The sequence below is a fragment of the Bombina bombina genome, chromosome 4 (genome assembly GCF_027579735.1).
Source record: "Bombina bombina isolate aBomBom1 chromosome 4, aBomBom1.pri, whole genome shotgun sequence".
Classification (NCBI taxonomy): domain Eukaryota; kingdom Metazoa; phylum Chordata; class Amphibia; order Anura; family Bombinatoridae; genus Bombina; species Bombina bombina.
In genome coordinates, this window is record NC_069502.1 from 1,047,043,495 (window position 1) to 1,047,067,662 (window position 24,168).

At 39.3% G+C, this 24,168-nt stretch overlaps 1 protein-coding gene across 1 annotated transcript in view; it reads left to right on the plus strand.

Annotated features, from left to right (window-relative positions):
• TRMT6 (tRNA methyltransferase 6 non-catalytic subunit) overlaps positions 1–20,728 on the plus strand; it is a 254,263-nt gene extending 233,535 nt beyond the window's left edge. The window contains exon 11 of the mRNA XM_053712179.1: positions 20,381–20,728. Coding sequence (XP_053568154.1) covers positions 20,381–20,548 — 168 coding nt within the window. The 3' untranslated portion in view covers positions 20,549–20,728. The remainder of the gene's footprint in view (positions 1–20,380) is intronic.
• The last annotated feature ends 3,440 nt before the right edge of the window (positions 20,729–24,168 follow it).

Sequence of the window (24,168 nt, forward strand, 5' to 3'; positions counted from 1 at the left end):
GGGCATAGCAGTGGCACCTTTCCTAGACGACATCTTAATTCAAGCGCTGTCTTTCCACAGAGCCAAGTCTCACATGGAGATTGTATTGACTTTTCGGAGGCCTTTCGGAGGGAAGGTGAACATCCATAAAGAGTTCTCTCTCCCCACTCACAGGGGTTCCTTTCCTAGGAACTCTGATAGACTCGGTAGACATGAAGATATTTCTGACGGAGGTCAGAAAATTAAAGCTCTTAGCTATTTGCCGAGTTCTTCATGCTATTCCTCTGTTCTTCCATGGACGCTGCAGATGAGGCAGGATCTTTTAATACAGGGTCCATTCAAGCACCCAGATCTATTTTCTTTTACGTCTGTCTGATTGGAGATTGAACCCTCTACTCTATCAAAGCATAGCTTCTCAGAGTCAGTCATAGATACTTTGATTCAGGCTAGTGGGCCTGTCCTCAGGAAAATCTTTCATAAGATATGGCGAAAATATCTTTGTTGGTGTGAATCCAGGGGTCACTCATGGAGTAAGATTAGGAGTCCCAGGACGTGGACTTTCCTCCAAGAAGGCTTGGAGAAAGGATTGTCATCTTGACCCTGAAGAAGACAGATATCTGCTCTGTCTATTCTTTTACACAAGAGTCTAGCCTGTCTATAAGACTGTGGCTCCGCCATGGAGTCTAAATCTAGTTCTTTCAGTTCTTCAAGGGTTCCGTTTGAACTGTTACATTCCATAGATATTAAGTTGTTATCTTGGAAAATTTTTGTTTTGGTATCTATCTCTTCTACTCGAAGAGTCTCAGAGTTATTTGCCTTACAGTGTGCTTCACCTTCCACTGGTGTCCCATGCAGATAAGGTAGTTTTTACGTTACATACCTGTTTTTCTTCATAACAAGAATATTAACCAGGAAATTGTTGTTCCTTCTCTGTATTCAAAGAAGGAACGTCGGTTAAATAATCTTAATATGGTTCGTGCGTTAAAGTTCTACTTACAAGCAACTAAGGAGTTCAGACAAACATCTTCCTCTTGTGTTGTCTATTCTGGTAAGAGGAGAGGTCAGAAAACGACTGTTACCTCTCTTTCCATTGGCTGAAAAACATCATCCGTTTGGCCTAGGAGACTGCTGGCTAGCAGCTTCCTGATACAATTACTGCTCATTCTTCCAGAGCAGTGGCTTCCACATGAGCTTTTAAAAAAACAAAAAAAACAAAGCTTCTGTTAAACAGATTTGTAAGGCAGTGACTTGTTCTTCGCTGCATGCTTTTTTCAAATTTTACATATTTGATACTTTTGCTTCCTTGGAGGCTATTTTTGGGAGAAAGGTTTTACAAGCAGTGGTGCCTTCTGTTTAAAGGGTACCTGCCTTGTTCCCTCCCTTCATCCGTGTCCTAAAGCTTTGGTATTGGTATCCCACAAGTAATGGATGAAGCCGTGGACTGGATACACCTAGCAAGAGAAAACAGAATTTATGCTTACCTGATAGATTACTTTCTCTTGCGGTGTATCCAGTCCACGGCCCGCCCTGGCTTTTAAGTCAGGTAATAATTTTTTTGTTTAAACTACAGTCACCACTGCACCCTATGGTTTCTCCTTTTTCTTCCTAACCTTTGGTCGAATGACTGGGGGTGGAGCTAGAGGGGGAGCTATATGGACAGCTCTGCTGTGTGCTCTCTTTGCCACTTCCTGTAGGGAAGGAGAATATCCCACAAGTAATGGATGAAGCCGTGGACTGGATGCACCGCAAGAGAAAGTAATTTATCAGGTAAGCATAAATTCTGTTTTTTGGAGCGAAGTCGCACCTGTTATGATGTGAGTCACGTTATTTATCTTTGGCGCCAAAAGTTGGTTTTTTTTGCTGTGGATTTGCACTGTTTTTGGCACCTTAAATTTGTTATATAAGTCTCTCACTCTTTTTGCTCTCAGCTCTCATTTGATCTTAGAGGGCTATGTTGCTTGCTTTTGATTTTACTTTTGTATACAATTTTTATCATAAGTATTTTTTCCCATTCCTGAAACTGCTATTTGAGGAAATTGGATATTTTATTACTTCTGTAAGCTAATATTTCTGCATAATAAAAATGTATTTTCTAACATTATTCTCTCTCAATTCCATTTCTCATTATTATAAATATATATTGTATTTAGAAACTTTCTTTATAAGAAATGATACCTGTTTCACTGATATAATATTAAAGGTCAGTGCTTGGAGTCTATATTTCAACATAACTGTTCTTTAAGACCTTATGAGTGAAAAAGGTGTGAACCACTACAACACATTAACTTGATCAGTAAGAAATACCCTTTATATCAATGTATAGATGTATGTTGGATGGCTTGCCAAACTATAGATTACATATGGATTGTAGATCCATCAGGCAGAGCAATCAGTGAAGCAACCATCTTCGGCGATGGCCTGGACACGCCCCCTAGATACAGCATTTTACTTCTTTCACTTCCAGTGATTCAGTTTTGTGATATATACTGTAGTACATTTTATGCACTTAAGAATGTAATTTGCATAACGGGTATATAGGTGTCCCTTAACGCCAGAGCGGCCACTAGAAATTTTGGGGCCCCTGACTTAACCATCGATCAGGGCCCCCCTTTGACATGTGAAATTTTTGACCAAGTGACTAAAACATATATGCACTTTATTCTTTTCTATTTAAACTTGGAAATGTTGTAAAGGTAGTAATATACACACACAGATACACTCATACACTGAAACACACACACACACACACATACTGTAAGGATTCACATAAAGACACTAGCAGACACGCAAAGAAACACACTCAGACACAGACACCCAAACAGACACTCAGCACTTGTTTACATTGACCTGACAAGTAATGAGGTAAACTACAGTTTTGTAAAAATAGGAGATTTAGAAAACAAAATATGGAGTTCTGATTACCTTTTTGTAAAGGAAGATGCCAACTAAATGATGACAACATCATGCAGTGGCTGAAAGGAAGGGCCCTGAACTGCCTAAACAATAATTTAAAGGTTAAATGGTGGATTTGTGACGTCTGGAAAGGTCTCGTTAGTCTCAAGGTCAAAATGTCTTAAAAAGGAACAGACCATGGACAAACACTGAGCAATCTTAGTCTGAGAGTATAACATGTTATGCAGATGTAAAAATCTTAGATAAAATGCATCCTTGCATCTGGAAAGTCCTTTCATAAAGGGGCAGTAAACTGGAATGTAATATATATATATATATATATATATATATATATATATATATATATATATATATATATATATATATATATATATATATATATATATATATATATATATATAAATAAATGCACATCTGCCAAAAGGGCACCTACCATTTGTGTATTGAGGAGGAAACATTTCTGCATGGTTTTAAATATAAAATTTCTACAGCATTGTCAAATAATCATAAATACACTGCTGCTAAAAAAAATGTGTTTTTATGGACCCCTGGCCCCACCATACAACTATTACCACACTAAAGTTACAATCCGAAATTGCACAAAGAAATAAAAAACATTTACTAAGTAAGTCCTACCTCCTCTGCAAATGAAAGTGATCTTCCGTCTGACTCACTGAAGACACTGTACAAACAAAGTGCCAAGTCTGTCTCACACTGTGCATAGTGGTTTAGTGCACACTCAGAAATCCTCTTAAATTCTAATACTTTACTCCTTGTAATAACATTTCCCATGCTCAATTAGCACTCTGCTGTAGTACCCACTGGTGGCTGACAAAATTATTAACATTTTTTTTCTTTCATGTAATTAGCAAGAGTCCATGAGCTAGTGACGTATGGGATATACATTCCTACCAGGAGGGGCAAAGTTTCCCAAACCTTAAAATGCCTATAAATACACCCCTCACCACACCCACAATTCAGTTTTACAAACTTTGCCTCCTATGGAGGTGGTGAAGTAAGTTTGTGCTAGATTCTACGTTGATATGCGCTCCGCAGCAAGTTGGGGCCCGGTTTTCCTCTCAGCGTGCAGTGAATGTCAGAGGGATGTGAGGAGAGTATTGCCTATTTGAATTCAATGATCTCCTTCTACGGGGTCTATTTCATAGGTTCTCTGTTATCGGTCGTGGAGATTCATCTCTTACCTCCCTTTTCAGATCGACGATATACTCTTATATATATACCATTACCTCTGCTGATTTTCGTTTCAGTACTGGTTTGGCTTTCTACAAACATGTAGATGAGTGTCCTGGGGTAAGTAAGTCTTATTTTCTGTGACACTCTAAGCTATGGTTGGGCACTTTGTTTATAAAGTTCTAAATATATGTATTCAAACATTTATTTGCCTTGACTCAGGATGTTCAACATTCCTTTTTTTCAGACAGTCAGTTTCATATTTGGGATAATGCATTTGAATCAATCATTTTTTCTTACCTTAAAAATTTGACTTTTTTCCCTGTGGGCTGTTAGGCTCGCGGGGGCTGAAAATGCTTCATTTTATTGCGTCATTCTTGGCGCGGACTTTTTTGGCGCAAAAAATCTTTTCTGTTTCCGGCGTCATACGTGTCGCCGGAAGTTGCGTCATTTTTTTACGTTCTTTTGCGCCAAAAATGTCGGCGTTCCGGATGTGGCGTCATTTTTGGCGCCAAAAGCATTTAGGCGCCAAATAATGTGGGCGTCTTATTTGGCGCTAAAAAAAAAAAAATAATAATAATTTTGGGCGTCGCTTTTGTCTCCACATTATTTAAGTCTCATTTTATATTGCTTCTGGTTGCTAGAAGCTTGTTCTATGGCATTTTTTTCCCATTTCTGAAACTGTCATTTAAGGAATTTGATCAATTTTGCTTTATATGTTGTTTTTTCTATTACATATTGCAAGATGTTCCACGTTGCAACTGAGTCAGAAGATACTTCAGGAAAATCACTGCCCGGTGCTGGAGCTACCAAGCTAAGTGTATCTGCTATAAATTTTTGGTATCTGTTTCTCCAGCTGTTGTTTGTATTGCATGTCATGACAAACTTATTAATGCAGATAAAATTTCCTTTAGTACTGTTACATTACCTGTTGCTGTTCCGTCAACATCTAATTTTCAGAGTGTTCCTGATAAACGTATGAGATTTTATTTTTTAAATCCATTAAGAAGGCTATGTCTGTTATTTCTCCTTCTAGTTTACATAAAAGTCTTTTAAAACTTCTCTTTTTTCAGATGAATTTTTAAATGAACATCATCATTCTGATACTGATAAATGGTTCTTTATTTAAAGAAGTATTAATTGCATTAGAAATAGAGGATTCTGGTCCTCTTGATACTAAATCTAAATGTTTAAATAAGGTTTTTAAAATCTCCTGTAGTTATTCCAGAAGTGTTTAATCTCCCTGATGCTATTTCTGAAGTAATTTCCAGGGAATGGAATAATTTGGGTAATTCTTTTACTCCTTCTAAACGTTTAAGCCATTATATCCTGTGCCATCTGACAGATTAGAGTTTTTGGGACAAAATCCCTAAGGTTATGGGGCTGTCTCTACTCCTACTAAATGTACTACTATTCCTACGGCAGATAGTACTTCATTTAAGGATTCTTTAGATAGGAAAATTGAATCCTTTCTAAGAAAAGCTTACTTATGTTCAGGTAATCTTCTTAGACCTGCTATATTTTTAGCGGATGTTGCTGCAGCTTCAACTTTTTGGTTAGGAGCTTTAGCGCAACAAGTAACAGATCATAATTTTATAGCATTATTATTATTCTATAAACATGCTAATAATTTTATTGGTGATACCATCTTTTGATATCATTAGAGTTGATGTCAGGTATATGTCTCTAGCTATTTTAGCTAGAAAAGCTTTATGGTTTAAACTTGGAATGCTGATATGTCTTCTAAGTCAACTTTGCTTTCCCTTTCTTTACAGGGTAATTAATTATTATCTCAACTGTTTCTGGAAGGAAGGGAACTTTTTTACCAGAGGATAAAAAATCTAAGGTAAATTTTGGTCTAATAATCATTTTCGTTCCTTTCCTCACAACAAGGAACAAAAGCCTGATGTTTCTTCCTCAGGAGCGGTATCAGTTTGGAAACTATTTCCAGTTTGGAATATATCCAAGCCTTATAGAAACCTATAACCAGCTCCTAGGTACCCATGAAGGTGCGGCCCTTATTCCAGCTCAGCTGGTATGGGGCAGATTACGTTTTCTTCAAAGAAATTTGGATCAATTCCGTTCTCAATTTCTGGTTTCAGAACATTGTTTCAGAAAGGTACAGAATTGGCTTCAAGTTAAGGCCTCCTGCTAAGAGATTTTTTTCTTTCCCGTGTCCCAGTTAACACAGCAAAGGCTCAGCATTTCTGAAATGTGTTTCAGATCTAGAGTTGGCTGGAGTAATTATGCCAGTTCCAGTTCTGGAACAGGGGCTGGGGTTTTATTTTTATCTCTTCATTGTACCAAAGAAGGTCAATTCCTTCAGACCAGTTCCGGATCTATCAATATTGAATCATTATGTAAGGATACCAACATTCAAGATGGTTACTGTAGGACTATCCTGCCTTTTGTTTAGCAAGGGCATTATATGTCTACTATAGATTTACAGGATGTGTATCCGCATATTCCGATTCATCCAGATCACTTTTAGTGTCTGAGATTCTCTTTTTAGACAAGCATTACCAGTTTTGTGGCTCTACCGTTTGGCCTAGCCTCAGTTCCAAGAATTTTTTTCAAAGGTTCTCGGTGCCCTTCTTTCTGTAATCAGAGAACAGGGTTTTGGTATTTCCTTATTTGGACGATATCTTGGTACTTGCTCAGTCTTCTTATTTTCGAAGAATCTCATACGAATCGACTTGTGTTGTTTCTTCAAGTTTATGGTTGGAGGATCAATTTACCAATCAGTTCATTGATTCCTCAGACAAGGGTAACCTTTTTAGGTTTCTAGATAGATTTAGTGTCTATGACTTTGTCCTTGTCAGACAAGAGAAGTTTAACATTGATATCAGCTTGTCAAAACCTTCAGTCATAATCATTCCCTTTGGTAGCCTTATGCATGGAAATTTTAGGTCTTAGGACTGCCGCATCAGATGCGATCTCCTTTGCTCGTTTTCACATGCGACCTCTTCAGCTCTGTATGCTGAACCAATGGTGCAGGGATTACACGAAGATATCTCAATTAATATCTTTAAACCGATTATACGACACTCTCTGACATGGTGGACAGATCACCATCGTTTAATTCAGGGGGCTTCTTTGTTCTTCCGACCTGGACTATAATCTCAACAGATGCAAGTCTTACAGGTTGGGGAGCTGTGTGGGGGTATCTGACGGCACAAGGGGTTTGGGAATCTCAGGAGGTGAGATTTCCGATCAATATTTTGGAACTCCGTGCAATTTTCAGAGCTCTTCAGTCTTGGCCTCTTCTGAAGAGAGAATCGTTCATTTGTTTTCAGACAGACAATGTCACAACTGTGGCATACATCAATCATCAAGGAGGGACTCACAGTCCTCTGGCTATGAAAGAAGTATCTCGAATTCTGGTTTGGGCGGAATCCAGCTCCTGTCTAATCTCTGCGGTTCATATCCCAGGTATAGACAATTGGGAAGCGGATTATCTCAGTCGCCAAACGTTGCATCCGGGCGAATGGTCTCTTCACCCAGAGGTATTTCTTAAGATTGTTCAAATGTGGGAACTCCCAGAAATAGATCTGATGGCTTCTCATCTAAACAAGAAACTTCCCTGGTATCTGTCCGGATCCCGGGATCCTCGGGCGGAGGCAGTGGATGCATTATCTCTTTCTTACAAGTGTCATCCTGCCTATATCTTTCCGCCTCTAGTTCTTCTTCCAAGGGTATTCTCCAATATTCTAAAGGAATGTTCGTTTGTCCTGCTGGTAGCTCCAGCATGGCCTCACAGGTTTTTGTATGCGGATCTTGTCCGGGTGGCCTCTTGCCAGCTGTGGACTCTTCCGATTCAGACCAGTCTTTCTGTCTCAAGGTTCTTTTTTCCATCAGGATCTCAAAACCTTAATTTTAAGGTATGGAGTTTGAACGCTTGATTCTTGGTCAAAGAGGTTTCTCTGACTCTATGATTGATACTATGTGACAGGCTCGTAAATCTGTATCTAGAGAGATATATTATAGAGTCTGGAAGACTTATATTTCTTAGTGTCTTTCTCATCTTTTTTCTTGGCATTCTTTTTTGAATACCGAGAATTTTACAGTTTCTTCAGGATGGTTTAGATAAAGGTTTGTCCGCAAGTTCCTTGAAAGACAAATCTCTGTTCTTTCTGTTCTTTTCACAGAAGGATTACTAATCTTCCTGATATTCATTGTTTTGTACAACCTTTGGTTCGTATGAAACCTGTCATTCAGTCAATTTCTCCTTCTTGGAGTTTGAATTTGGTTCTGGGGGCTCTTCAAGCTCCTCCTTTTGAACCCATGCATTCTTTGGTCGTTATATTACTTTCTTGGAAAGTTTTGTTTCTTTGGCCATCTCTTCTGCCAGAAGAGTCTCCGAATTATCTACTCTTTTTTGTGAGTCTCCTTTTCTGATTTTGCATCAGGATAAGGCGGTGCTGCGAACTTCTTTTGAATTTTTTACCTAAGGTTGTGAATTCTAACAACATTAGTAGAGAAATTGTGGTTCCTTCATTATGTCCTAATCCTATGAATTCTAAGGAGAAATCATTGCATTCTTTGGATGCTGTTAGAGCTTTGTAATATTATGTTGAAGCTACTAAGTCTTTCCGAAAGACTTCTAGTCTATTTATCATCTTTTCCGGTTCTAGAAAAGGCCAGAAAGCTTCTGCCATTTCTTTGGCATTTTGGTTGAAATCTTTAATTCATCATGCTTATGTTGAGTCAGGTAAAACTCTGCCTCAAAGGATTACAGCTCATTCTACTAGGTCAGTTTATACTTCCTGGGCGTTTAGGAATGAAGCTTCGGTTGATCAGATTTGCAAAGCAGCAACTTGATCCTCTTTGCATACTTTTACTAAATTCTACCATTTTGATGTGTTTTCTTCTTCTGAAGCAGTTTTTGGTAGAAACGTACTTCAGGCAGTGGTTTCAGTTTGAATCTTCTGCTTATGTTTTTTCATTAAAAATTTTATTCTGGGTGTGGATTATTTTCAGCAGGAATTGGCTGTCTTTATTTTATCCCTCCCTCTCTAGTGACTCTTGCGTGGAAAGATCCACATCTTGGGTAATCATTATCCCATACGTCACTAGCTCATGGACTCTTGCTAATTACATGAAAGAAAACATAATTTATGTAAGAACTTACCTGATAAATTCATTTCTTTCATATTAGCAAGAGTCCATGAGGCCCGCCCTTTTTTGTGGTGGTTTTGATTTTTTTGTATAAAGCACAATTATTCCAATTCCTTATTTTATATGCTTTCGCACTTTTTTCTTATCACCCCACTTCTTGGCTATTCGTTAAACTGAATTGTGGGTGTGGTGAGGGGTGTATTTATAGGCATTTTAAGGTTTGGGAAACTTTGCCCCTCCTGGTAGGAATGTATATCCCATACGTCACTAGCTCATGGACTCTTGCTAATATGAAAGAAATGAATTTATCAGGTAAGTTCTTACATAAATTATGGTTTTTTTTTAGTTCTTGCCTCATGGGGCCCCCCTGGCCCATTGGGCCCCTGTCACCCCCTGATGGCGGCCCTGCTTAACGCTGATGCTGCAGGACAAAAACAATCCTGTTTTACATACTAATTCTATAGATGTGAGGTACAGATATATCCATGTGTATATATTGTTTAGACTCATGATTAAAGGCATGTTATTTAGATGCATTAAATATCTGTTTCTCCAACATAGGTGTGTCCGGTCCACGGCGTCATCCTTACTTGTGGGATATTCTCTTCCCCAACAGGAAATGGCAAAGAGCCCAGCAAAGCTGGTCACATGATCCCTCCTAGGCTCCGCCTACCCCAGTCATTCTCTTTGCCGTTGTACAGGCAACATCTCCACGGAGATGGCTTAGAGTTTTTTAGTGTTTAACTGTAGTTTTTATTATTCAATCAAGAGTTTGTTATTTTAAAATAGTGCTGGTATGTACTATTTACTCAGAAACAGAAAAGAGATGAAGATTTCTGTTTGTATGAGGAAAATGATTTTAGCACCGTAGCTAAAATCCATGGCTGTTCCACACAGGACTGTTGAGAGCAATTAACTTCAGTTGGGGGAACAGTGTGCAGTCTCTTGCTGCTTGAGGTATGACACATTCTAACAAGACGATGTAATGCTGGAAGCTGTCATTTTTTCCCTATGGGATCCGGTAAGCCATGTTTATTACGATGGTAAATAAGGGCTTCACAAGGGCTTATTAAGATTGTAGACTTTTCTGGGCTAAATCGATTCAGTTTTAAAACATATTTAGCTTTGAGGAATCATTTTATCTGGGTTTATTGATATTATAATATCGGCAGGCACTGTATTAGACACCTTATTTCTCTGGGGCTTTCCCAAAGCATAAGCAGAGCCTCATTTTCGCGCCGGTGTGGCGCACTTGTTTTTGAGAGGCATGGCATGCAGTCGCATGTGAGAGGAGCTCTGATACTTAGAAAAGACTTTCTGAAGGCGTCATTTGGTATCGTATTCCCCTTTGGGCTTGGTTGGGTCTCAGCAAAGCAGATACCAGGGACTGTAAAGGGGTTAAAGTGTTAAAACGGCTCCGGTTCCGTTATTTTAAGGGTTAAAGCTTCCAAATTTGGTGTGCAATACTTTTAAGGCTTTAAGACACTGTGGTGAAAATTTGGTGAATTTTGTACAATTCCTTCATGTTTTTTCGCAATTGCAGTAATAAAGTGTGTTCAGTTTAAAATTTAAAGTGACAGTAACGGTTTTATTTTAAAACGTTTTTTGTACTTTATTATCAAGTTTATGCCTGTTTAACATGTCTGAACTACCAGATAGACTGTGTTCTGAATGTGGGGAAGCCAGAATTCCTGTTCATTTAAATAAATGTGATTTATGTGATAATGACAATGATGCCCAAGATGATTCCTCAAGTGAGGGGAGTAAGCATGGTACTGCATCATTCCCTCCTTCGTCTACACGAGTCTTGCCCACTCAGGAGGCCCCTAGTACATCTAGCGCGCCAATACTGCTTACTATGCAACAATTAACGGCTGTAATGGATAATTCTGTCAAAAACATTTTAGCCAAAATGAACCCTTGTCAGCGTAAGCGTGGCTGCTCTGTTTTAGTTACTGAAGAGCATGACGACGCTGATATTAATATCTCTGAAGGGCCCCTAACCCAATCTGAGGGGGCCAGGGAGGTTTTGTCTGAGGGAGAAATTACTGATTCAGGGAACATTTCTCAACAGGCTGAACCTGATGTAATTGCATTTAAATTTAAGTTGGAACATCTCCGCATTCTGCTTAAGGAGGTATTATCCACTCTGGATGATTGTGAAAAGTTGGTCATCCCAGAGAAACTATGTAAAATGGACAAGTTCCTAGAGGTGCCGGAGCTCCCAGAAGCTTTTCCTATACCCAAGCGGGTGGCGGACATTGTTAATAAAGAATGGGAAAGGCCCGGTATTCCTTTCGTCCCTCCCCCCATATTTAAAAAATTGTTTCCTATGGTCGACCCCAGAAAGGACTTATGGCAGACAGTCCCCAAGGTCGAGGGAGCGGTTTCTACTTTAAACAAACGCACCACTATACCCATAGAGGATAGTTGTGCTTTCAAAGATCCTATGGATAAAAAATTAGAAGGTTTGCTTAAAAAGATGTTTGTTCAGCAGGGTTACCTTCTACAACCAATTTCATGCATTGTCCCTGTCACTACAGCCGCATGTTTCTGGTTTGATGAACTGATAAAGGCGCTCGATAGTGATTCTCCTCCTTATGAGGAGATTATGGACAGAATCAATGCTCTCAAATTGGCTAATTCTTTCACCCTAGACGCCACTTTGCAATTGGCTAGGTTAGCGGCTAAGAATTCTGGGTTTGCTATTGTGGCGCGCAGAGCGCTTTGGTTGAAATCTTGGTCGGCTGACGCGTCTTCCAAGAACAAGCTACTAAACATTCATTTCAAGGGGAAAACGCTGTTTGGCCCTGACTTGAAAGAGATTATCTCGGATATCACTGGGGGTAAGGGCCACGCCCTTCCTCAGGATCGGCCTTTCAAGGCGAAAAATAGACCCAATTTTCGTCCCTTTCGTAAAAACGGACCAGCCCAAAGTGCTACGTCCTCTAAGCAAGAGGGTAATACTTCTCAAGCCAAGCCAGCTTGGAGACCAATGCAAGGCTGGAACAAGGGAAAGCAGGCCAAGAAGCCTGCCACTGCTACCAAGACAGCATGAAATATTGGCCCCCGATCCGGGACCGGATCTGGTGGGGGGCAGACTCTCTCTCTTCGCTCAGGCTTGGGCAAGAGATGTTCTGGATCCTTGGGCGCTAGAAATAGTCTCCCAGGGTTATCTTCTGGAATTCAAGGGACTTCCCCCAAGGGGGAGGTTCCACAGGTCTCAGTTGTCTTCAGACCACATAAAAAGACAGGCGTTCTTACATTGTGTAGAAGACCTGTTAAAAATGGGAGTGATTCATCCTGTTCCACTAAGAGAACAAGGGATGGGGTTCTACTCCAATCTGTTCATAGTTCCCAAAAAAGAGGGAACGTTCAGACCAATCTTAGATCTCAAGATCTTAAACAAGTTTCTCAAGGTTCCATCTTTCAAGATGGAAACCATTCGAACTATTCTTCCTTCCATCCAGGAGGGTCAATTCATGACCACGGTGGATTTAAAGGATGCGTATCTACATATTCCTATCCACAAGGAACATCATCGGTTCCTAAGGTTGCATTCCTGGACAAACATTACCAGTTCGTGGCGCTTCCTTTCGGATTAGCCACTGCTCCAAGGATTTTCACAAAGGTACTAGGCTCCCTTCTAGCGGTGCTAAGACCAAGGGGCATTGCAGTAGTACCTTACCTGGACGACATTCTGATTCAAGCGTCGTCCCTTCCTCAAGCAAAGGCTCACACGGACATTGTCCTGGCCTTTCTCAGATCTCACGGCTGGAAAGTGAACGTGGAAAAGAGTTCTCTATCCCCGTCAACAAGGGTTCCCTTCTTGGGAACAATTATAGACTCTTTAGAAATGAGGATCTTTCTAACAGAGGCCAGAAAAACAAAACTTCTAGACTCTTGTCGGATACTTCATTCCGTTCCTCTTCCTTCCATAGCTCAGTGCATGGAAGTGATCGGGTTGATGGTAGCGGCGATGGACATAGTTCCTTTTGCGCGCATTCATCTAAGACCATTACAACTGTGCATGCTCAGTCAGTGGAATGGGGACTATACAGACTTGTCTCCGAAGATACAAGTAAATCAGAGGACCAGAGACTCACTCCGTTGGTGGCTGTCCCTGGACAATCTGTCTCAAGGGATGACGTTCCGCAGACCAGAGTGGGTCATTGTCACGACCGACGCCAGTCTGATGGGCTGGGGCGCGGTCTGGGGATCCCTGAAAGCTCAGGGTCTTTGGTCTCGGGAAGAATCTCTTCTACCGATAAATATTCTGGAACTGAGAGCGATATTCAATGCTCTCAAGGCCTGGCCTCGGCTAGCGAGGACCAAGTTCATACGGTTTCAATCAGACAACATGACAACTGTTGCGTACATCAACCATCAGGGGGGAACAAGGAGTTCCCTAGCGATGGAAGAAGTGACCAAAATCATTCTATGGGCGGAGTCTCACTCCTGCCACCTGTCTGCTATCCACATCCCAGGAGTGGAAAATTGGGAAGCGGATTTTCTGAGTCGTCAGACATTGCATCCGGGGGAGTGGGAACTCCATCCGGAAATCTTTGCCCAAGTCACTCACCTGTGGGGCATTCCAGACATGGATCTGATGGCTTCTCGTCAGAACTTCAAAGTTCCTTGCTACGGGGCCAGATCCAGGGATCCCAAGGCGGCTCTAGTGGATGCACTAGTAGCACCTTGGACCTTCAAACTAGCTTATGTGTTCCCGCCATTTCCTCTCATCCCCAGGCTGGTAGCCAGGATCAATCAGGAGAGGGCGTCGGTGATCTTGATAGCTCCTGCGTGGCCACGCAGGACTTGGTATGCAGATCTGGTGAATATGTCATCGGCTCCACCTTGGAAGCTACCTTTGAGACGAGACCTTCTTGTTCAGGGTCCGTTCGAACATCCGAATCTGGTTTCACTCCAGCTGACTGCTTGGAGATTGAACGCTTGATTTTATCGAAGCGAGGATTCTCAGATTCTGTTATCGATACTCTTGTTCAGGCCAGAAAGCCTGTAACTAGAAAGATTTACCACAAAATTTGGAAAAAATATATCTGTTGGTGTGAATCTAAAGGATTCCCTTGGGACAAGGTTAAGATTCCTAGGATTCTATCCTTCCTTCAAGAAGGATTGGAAAAAGGATTATCTGCTAGTTCCCTGAAGGGACAGATTTCTGCCTTGTCGGTATTACTTCACAAAAAACTGGCAGCTGTGCCAGATGTTCAAGCCTTTGTTCAGGCTCTGGTTAGAATCAAGCCTGTTTACAAACCTTTGACTCCTCCTTGGAGTCTCAATTTAGTTCTTTCAGTTCTTCAGGGGGTTCCGTTTGAACCCTTACATTCCGTTGATATTAAGTTATTATCTTGGAAAGTTTTGTTTTTAGTTGCGATTTCTTCTGCTAGAAGAGTCTCAGAATTATCTGCTCTGCAGTGTTCTCCTCCTTATCTGGTGTTCCATGCAGATAAGGTGGTTTTACGTACTAAACCTGGTTTTCTTCCAAAAGTTGTTTCTAACAAAAACATTAACCAGGAGATTATCGTACCTTCTCTGTGTCCAAAACCAGTTTCAAAGAAGGAACGTTTGTTGCACAATTTGGATGTTGTTCGCGCTCTAAAATTCTATTTAGGTGCTACAAAGGATTTTAGACAAACATCTTCCTTGTTTGTTGTTTATTCAGGTAAAAGGAGAGGTCAAAAAGCAACTTCTACCTCTCTCTCTTTTTGGATTAAAAGCATCATCAGATTGGCTTACGAGACTGCCGGACGGCAGCCTCCCGAAAGAATCACAGCTCATTCCACTAGGGCTGTGGCTTCCACATGGGCCTTCAAGAACGAGGCTTCTGTTGATCAGATATGTAGGGCAGCGACTTGGTCTTCACTGCACACTTTTACCAAATTTTACAAGTTTGATACTTTTGCTTCTTCTGAGGCTATTTTTGGGAGAAAGGTTTTGCAAGCCGTGGTGCCTTCCATTTAGGTGACCTGATTTGCTCCCTCCCTTCATCCGTGTCCTAAAGCTTTGGTATTGGTTCCCACAAGTAAGGATGACGCCGTGGACCGGACACACCTATGTTGGAGAAAACAGAATTTATCTTTACCTGATAAATTTCTTTCTCCAACGGTGTGTCCGGTCCACGGCCCGCCCTGGTTTTTTAATCAGGTCTGATAATTTATTTTCTTTAACTACAGTCACCACGGTACCATATGGTTTCTCCTATGCAAATATTCCTCCTTAACGTCGGTCGAATGACTGGGGTAGGCGGAGCCTAGGAGGGATCATGTGACCAGCTTTGCTGGGCTCTTTGCCATTTCCTGTTGGGGAAGAGAATATCCCACAAGTAAGGATGACGCCGTGGACCGGACACACCGTTGGAGAAAGAAATTTATCAGGTAAACATAAATTCTGTTTTTCTCTGTATGTACAGAACATGCGTTCTTGTATGCAAATCTACATAGGCTGTATATATTAATTGCATGTGTAGCAGTGCACATAATGCTTTTGTGTCCAGGACCTGGAGGACATGGGTATGGTTGTCCCTTTACTTGTCTCAGAACTGAGCCAAGGTCTTTATTCAAAGAAGAAAAGTATTTTAAGACTTCAGAACCCAAAACAAAATCCTAAGGGTACTTGGCTTTAAAATGGAAACAATTTACACATTTTTACCCTTGATCCAACAGGGTCAATTAACAGACCTTAAGGATGCATACTTGACATCTCTATTCGCAAGGATTACATTGATTACTACGGTTGGCATTCCTTCTATTTGGTCTGAATGCAGCTCCTTGCATCTTGATAAAGGTGCTGCTAGGAACATTATTGGTGGTGATCCGAGTTCAGGTGATCTCAATTATCCCATATAAGGATTATATCTTAGTGCAGGCTTCTTCATGGCCTGTAACTACTGCTCATGTCCAAAGGTTACCGTCTTTTCTCCAATATCATGGTTGGAGAATCAATGTTTCAAAGAACTCTTTATATCCAGCTAAAGGGGTATCCTTTCTAGGAGACATCAAATATTCTATCCTAATGCATCTATTCCTGGCAGAATCACGCAGAATAAAACTTCAGGTGGCGTGTCTGTCCCTGCAACCTGCTTCATTCATCAGATAGAGGTTTCTCAGATTGGGTCATTGAAACTTTGATTCAGGCCAGAAGGCCTGTAACGCAAAAGATTTATCACAAAATATGAAAGGCATACTTTTGAGTGGTGCTCTTCCAGAGGATTTTCCTGGTATTCCTTTAGGGTTCCTAAAACTATTCAGTTTTTACAGGATGACCTTGTTAGCTCACTAAAAGGTCAAATTTCTGCTTTATCTGTTCTTTTTCATAGGAACTTAGCTAAACTTCCTGATGCACAGACTTTTGTCCAGGCATTAGAATTAAGCCAGTTGTGAGAACTATTTCTCCACCCTGGAATTTGAATCTAGTTCTTTCTGCATTACAAGGTCCTCCTTTTGAACCAATGCATTCCATTGATATCAAGCTTTTATCTTGGAAAGTGCTTTTATTATTAGCAGTCTCAGCTATTAGCGTTTTTTAGTTTTTAGACTTGTCCGGTGATTCTCCATTTCTAATTGTTAACAAGGTAGTTTCTTTGGAAATATCAATCAGTAGATTGTAGTTCCTTCCTTGTGTCCAGATTCTGCTAACTCTAAGGAGCGACTTTTTTGTATAATCTTGATGTAGTCAGAGCTTTGAAGTTCTATCTTCAAGCTAATAAAGAATTCAGACACTCTCTAGTTTGATTGTTCACTACTCTGGGTCTCGTAAGAAGCAGAGGGCTGCTAAGTTAGCATTGGCCTCTTTTTAAATTATGCATCTTTGGAGAAGATTTTCAATACTGCAACGTGGTCTTCTCTGCATATTTTTTCTAAGTGTTATTGCTTTCATGGTTTTGCTTCTTAGTGAGCTTCTTTTGGCAGGAAAGTCCATCAGGCCACAGTGTCCGCTAAGTAGGAACTGCCAGAACAATTGTCCCATCCTTAACGTAAAATAGACCATCTGCTTAGTTATTAATCCTATATGTTATGGAGGATTATAGACCGTCATCATTTAACGAAAGTAAACTAAATTTATGCTTACCTGATAAATGAATTTTTTTCATTTTTTTATTATTATTTTTTTCTTTGCAGCACTTGTAATTTGCACCTCACTTTCCCTGCTTTGTCCTACCTTTCTACTTCTCCTTGGTTATACATCAGACTCGAATACCAAAGAGGTGGGGGGGATTTTAAGTGTTCTTAGAGCTTTTGGAATCTTTGCCTCCTCTGAGTGGCCAGGAGTTGAATCCCTGGAGTAATGGCTAGTGGACTCTCACCAGGGCCGCCATCAGGGGGTGACAGGGGTGACTCCTGTCAGGGGCCCAATGGGCCAGGGGGGCCCCATGAGGCAAGAACTAAAAAAAAAAAAAAAAAAAAAAAAAAATTTTTTTTTTTTTTTTTTTTTAAATTTTGGCAGCCACCAGTGGGTACTACAGCAGAGTTCTAAATGAGCATGTGAAATGTTATTACAAGGAGTAAAGTATTAGCATTTGAGAGGATTTCTTAGTGTGCACTAAACCACTATGCAGTGTGAGACAGACTTGGCACTTTGTACAGTGTGTGTCTGAGTCAGACAGCAGATCACTTTCATTTGCAGAGGAGGTAGGACTTACTTAGCAAATGTTTTTATTTCTTTTTGCAATTTCGGATTGTAACTTCAGTGTGGTAGTAGTTGTATGGTGGGGTCAGGGGTCCATAAAAACACTTTTTTAGCAGCAGTGTATTTATGATTATTTGACAATGCTGTAGAAATCCTATATTTAAAACATCTACATAAAATGTTATACTCTCAGACTAAGATTGCCTAGTGTTTGAAATGAGACAGGTTAACTTAAAACTGTTCAGTTTACTCTACAGCTGACTTAATTTTGAAATAAATACCAACAAGCCTAAATCCTGCATTTAACCAGATCTAATGGTATGAGTACCACAGCTTATGGTTCCACCAAGACCATATAGAGTACAGCATTTTCAAAATCCATAAGTACAGCTGACAGATGGGAACATTTGTACACTATATTTGAAGTGGTGCATTTGGTTGGGGAAAATGGGGAAAAGCAAACAAACAAACATATGTCAACCTTTTAAAAGAACTTTTCTTCATCTAGCCATCTACCCAGATCATTAATGTACAATTTTGAATTCACAGAATTATTTTTGTTTGCACATTTACAAATATGATTCTTTAAAAAGTGATCTCTTAATTTCTGCATTTTTTTATCATGCATGTCACACACTGTTGATTTAGGGGATGCAAGGTGCATAAATGTTTCCTCCTGTGAGTGTTTCTGTGGGTGTCTGTGTTTATGTCTTTGTGCTTTTGTTTGTGTCTCTATGAGTGTGTATGTATTTTTTTTCCGTGGGTCTCTCTGTGATGGTGGGTGTGTATATCTTTGTGCATTTTCTGTGGATGTCTGTGAGGGTGTGTGCATATGTCTTTGAGCTTTTTCTATGGGTGTCTCTGTGAGGGTGTGTGTATGTTTGTCTTTGTGTATTTTCTCTGGATGTGTATGTCTGTGTTTTCTGTGGATGTCTCTGTGAGGGTGTGTGTATGTCTTTGTGTGTTTTCTGTGGATGTCTCAGTGAGGGTGTGTGTATGTATGTCTTTCTGTGTTTTATGTGGTTGTCTCTCTGTGTGTGTATGTTTTTGTATGTTTTCTGTGGGTGTCTGTGTGTGTGTGTGTGTGTGTGTATGTCTGTGTGTTTTCTGTGGGTGTCTCTGTGTGTGTATGTCTTTGTGTGTTTTCTGAGGCTGTCTCTGTGGGTGTTTCCTTGGGTGTATGTGCAAGTTTGAGTGTGTGTCCATTGTCTGTTCCTTTTTAGGACATTTTGACCTTACTACTGATTATTCACATCTTTCTACAGACTTTGAGACTAATGACATGAGACCTTTCCGGAAGTCACCAATCCACCATTTAACCTTTAAATTATTGTTTAGGCAGTTCAGGGCCCTTCCTTTCAGCCACTGCATGCTGTTGGCATCTTCCTTTACAAAAAGATAATCAGAACTCCATATTTTGTTTTCTAAATCTCCTTTTTTACAAAACTGTAGTTTACCTCATTGCTTGTCAGGTCAATGTAAACAAGTGCTGGGTGTCTGTGTCTGAGTTTTTTCTTTGCGTGTCTGCTAGAGTGTCTATATGTGCATCCTTATGTGTGAGAATGTGTTTGTGTTTCAGTGTATGAGTGTGTGTCTGTGTGTGTATGTTACTACCTTTACAAGATTTCCAAGTTTAAATAGACACTTAAGAATAAAGTGCATATATGTTTTAGTCACTTGGTCAAAAATTGCACATGTCAAAGGGGGGGGGGGCCTGATCAATGGTTAAGTCAGGGGCCCCAAAATTTCTAGTGGCGGCCCTGACTCTCACCGCCATGAAATAAATTAAATTATCAGGTAAGCGTAATTTTTTTTTTTTTTTGTAGTTGGGACTACTGGAATGGGCAAAAAGAAACACATAAAATTTATTTGCACTACTGAGAGCTAGCTTAACACATGTAGTCAGCCAATCACAAGACAAATGTGTACAGGCACCAATCACCAGCTAACTGTGCAAATTATTTTTTTCAACAATTGTTTTTTAAAAGAATAAAGTACATTTGAAAATAGTAGTGAATTTAAAAGAGTCTTAAATTAGCGCTCTATCTGAATCATGAAAGTTTAATTTTGACTTTCCTATCCCTTTAATAGAAAACCTAGCCTTAAAACTGCATTGTTGTTTCATTTGAACTAAATTTAAAGAAAAATAAAAGACTCAATACATTTTATGCACCTCCCTCTAATTTGTGGGTACTATCATTTTAGACCTAGTGTTACCTGCAGGTATCTGAAGAAGAGTTGCTACAAAAATGCAAACACTTGTCATCACTGGAATGCAATAAAAGCTAGATTTAAATATGGTAGCACCCATGACTAGAGGCAAGCCGAGAATGCTTATGCTTATAAAATGTATTTAGCGTTTGATGTTCCTTTAACAATACAATTGGCTATATGTGTAAAAATAGATCTAGAATTGCCTTTTTAAGATGAAAAAGAGGGAATTTTTTTCAATGTTCTTTAATGATTCTTTAGAAAATTTTGTATATATTTTCAACTTTCTTGCTTTGATATCAGAGTTTGTTTTTTTCCCTAGGTACTCCCAAACCGAAGCCACCCAAAACTTGTAATGAGTGGCGGTGGTGGGTACATATTGCATGGAATTACTGTGGTCAAGGAAGCTTCCAAGTCAAAAACCAGCGGTCAAGAAAAGGTTGATGAACCATTAGCAAAAAAAGCCAAAGTTGAAGAACTGGAAAGCTAACATTTTAGAAATATGTTTAATCCTATTTTTTGTATATTAGCATTTCAAAATGTCATGGAACCAGCATACTTTCTTTTTATTTAATTTTTATCATATGCCTTTCAATAATTTAGGCTCAAATGTTATTAGAGTATCTTCTTTGCCACATTTAAAAATAAAACATATTTGTTTATTCTCAAATATTTCCAGGCTTCTAAATTTAATTGTCATGGATTTGACTTTCTTAGGTAAATGTGTGATTTGCTTCTTCAAATAAATTATCAGATGTACGTAGATGACAAATTCCTTCAAGTGGTAATCCATTTCACCAAATGCAAACTTGATTAAAGGGATATGAACCCCAAAAATTCTCTTTTGTGATTCAAACAGAAAATACCATTTTAAAAAAAGTTTCCAATTTACTTCTATTATCAAATTTGTTTTGTTCCCATGATATTCTTTGTTGAATAAATACCTGGGTAGGCATCTGGAGCACTACTTGGCAGGAAATAGTACTGCCATATAGTGCTCTTGCAAATGGAAAACATTATTTAAAACTGCTGGCATATAGTTCTCCAGAAATGGGCTGGCTCTTAAGCAAATGTCCCTTCTTTTCAACAAAAGATACAAAGAGAAATTGTTAACAGAAGTAAAATAAACTTATTTAAAATTGAGTGCTCTATCTGAATTATGAAAGAAAAAATTTGTGTTTTATATCCCTTTAACCTTTTTTTTTTATCTTATGCTGCACTGTACAATAAAGTACATATTGCGCTAGAATAAAATGACTATCCTTTCATCCATTCTCTCATTTCAACAAAGCAAAGGAATATTTATGAATTGCAGTAAGATAATATTGCATTTGAGTATCAGAAGTTTTCTTTGGTTTTGTTTTCATAATATATTTTTCCTTTTCAAAGTCAAGATGCATACAGTTATTTTTCTTTTTTTTTTTACGAATTTTACTTTAATGAATAAAATAATCTTTCATGACTTAAAATACATTTTGCTTTTGCATAAATGCTTCCAGCTGCATAAAAAATGAATTACATTGTTGAATGCATTCTCCTATAGCAAATACTATTTTTTCCTGTTCCAAAAATTGTGTTTAACCATTTGCTGACTTAATAAACATTTTAGTATGTTTTTCTCTTGACGTTGCAGAGCTTTAAAATCACATAGTCATGTGACACGATTACATTCCTACTTTTTCAAATAAAGATTCCAAGAGAGCTAAGAAAAATTGATAATAGGATTAAATTAGAAAGTTGCTTAAAATTGCATGCTCTATCTGAATCATGAAAGAAATAATTTGGGTTCAGTGTCCCTTTAAGGACAGAATGCCATATGTAGTAAACATTAGGAGTATAGTAACCATGTATACAAGTTTCTCAACAACACCTCTACCAGAGGTCAAACTTTAAACTAAACTCTATGTAGTAACCTGAGGAGCCATTTACCTATTTCATAAACATCAAACTTCTGAGTACACAATATACAATTGATTTTCACAGAATAATAACCAAAACAGGGCTTAAATATTTTTCTGTTATCAGGACTAAAAGTAGGATATTTGGAGAAAATGTGAGTGTCGACAAACACTTGTTAGTGTATTATTTCTTCAGTGGTGTCTCCGTCTAATACAGTTCTTTAACTTTCAAGAAGTGGTTGTCAAGACTCACATTTTTCTTTGTTCATGTTTCTTGGTGGGCATATAACCTTAAATTTATTTATGTGTTTTCTAAGTTTGTGTTTTACAGAAATCGGGAGCTTTCTGATTCTGTCCCTAAATCTTCCTTAGAAGCTGGACCCTCTGAGCACTTTTCTACCATTTACATTTATGTAACACGTGCCTTAATGTTTTAATGCATTCAAACCAATCTAATGCTGCTCTTGCTTCTAAGGGTATTACTGCTCCTTATGATTATTCTTTACATGGTAGTTTAACTGATTTTGCCCCTAGTTTAAAGGACTTCATCATTTCAATGGTTTCTAAAATGTTGGCAGTTATGCCACCTTCAAGTAAGGGTAAAAGGGCAGTTCTTAAGCTGGGTTCTTCTAGCTCTAAACCTTCTGAGGCTAATGTTAGTGTTAATGTTTCTGATGAGTCCTCAGAAAGAGAGGGGTTTTTTTCTGATGAGGGGTCTTCCCCTGATGATGACCCATAATCGTCAGCTTTTTCTTTCCAGAAGAACTTTATGGTTTAAATCATAGTTTGCTGATATGGTGTCTAAATCTAGACTAGTATCTTTCTTTTCAAGGAAAGAAGTTTGGCTCTGATTTAAATATTTTTTCTACTTTTACTGGAGGTAAGGGAACTTTTCTTCCTTAGGACTAGAAGTCTAGGGGTAATTCTAAGGCCTCCAATCAGTTTAGTTACTTTTGTCAGAACAGGTAACAGAAATCTGATTCTTCCTCTCAAAAAGAAGATCCTTCTAGCTCTGCCTGGAAACCAAGTTCAAATTAGAAAACGTCTAAACAATCCAAGAAGTCTACCCTTACTTCCAAGTCTGCATGAAGGTACAGCCTCCGATCCAGAGTCTCTGGTAGGGGGCAGGCTGTGTCTTTATCAGGAAGCCTGGTTTCAGTCTATATGGTCTATATCAATCATCAAGGAGGAACTTCTCTAGCCGTTCTCTAGTCATGAGAGAAGTTTTTCAAATTCTCACATGGGCAGAAGCCAATCATTGTCTAATTTATGCTGTTCATATTCCAGTAGTGAACATCTGGGAAACAAATTTTCTCAATTGTTAGTCTCTTTCAGATTGTCGATCTGATGGCTTCTTGGTTAAACAACAAACTAACCAGGCACTTTGCGAGGACCATGGATCCTCAGGCGAAGTTTGTGAATGCTCTAGTAGCTCCTTGGTCCATTCAGCCTGAATGTGTTTTCTCCTCTGATTCTTCTAACCAGAATAATTTCCAAGGTCAAACAAGAGGAATCAGTCATTCTAATTGCTCCAGCTTGGCCTCGCAGGGTTTGGTATGCAGATCTGGTTCAGATGTTCAGTTGCCTGCCTTGGCCTCTACCTCTGCGACCAGGCTTTCTGTTTCAAAGCACATTTCTCCATTTGAATATCAAGTCTCTAAGCTTCATGGCTTGGAGATTGAATGGTTAGTTCTTACACATATGTTTCTTTTTAAAGATACGATCCTTGTGGTATTACGCCTCCTGGTCAGCAGGAGGAGGCAAAGAGCACCACAGCAGAGCTGTATATATAGCTCCTCCCTTCCCTCCCACTCCAGTCATTCTCTTTGCCTATGTTAGTAAGATAGGAGATGGCAAAATGAGGTGTTAGTAAAGATTCTTCAATCAAGAGTTTATTATTTTTAAAGTAGTGCCAGTGAGTGCTACTTTGTTCTATTGTGTAGCCTAGACCAGATCAGTCTCTACAGTAGGGCATTTGGTGGCTTTAAAGCAATAGGAACTGGTGGGACATAGTTCTCAATGCGCCTCTTATACATGTTTGCTGCCCTAATATAGATAGCCTAAGCACATTCTAACTCAGGCTAATCTTAGTCCACAGGGCTATGGGAGGGAGAGGTCCTCTGGAAACCTGCTGGACTGCCATGCTGTCGCACAGCATTCGAGGTAAGTGCTAACTTTATTATTTCTGGGGACATCTTTCTCTCAGAAGAAA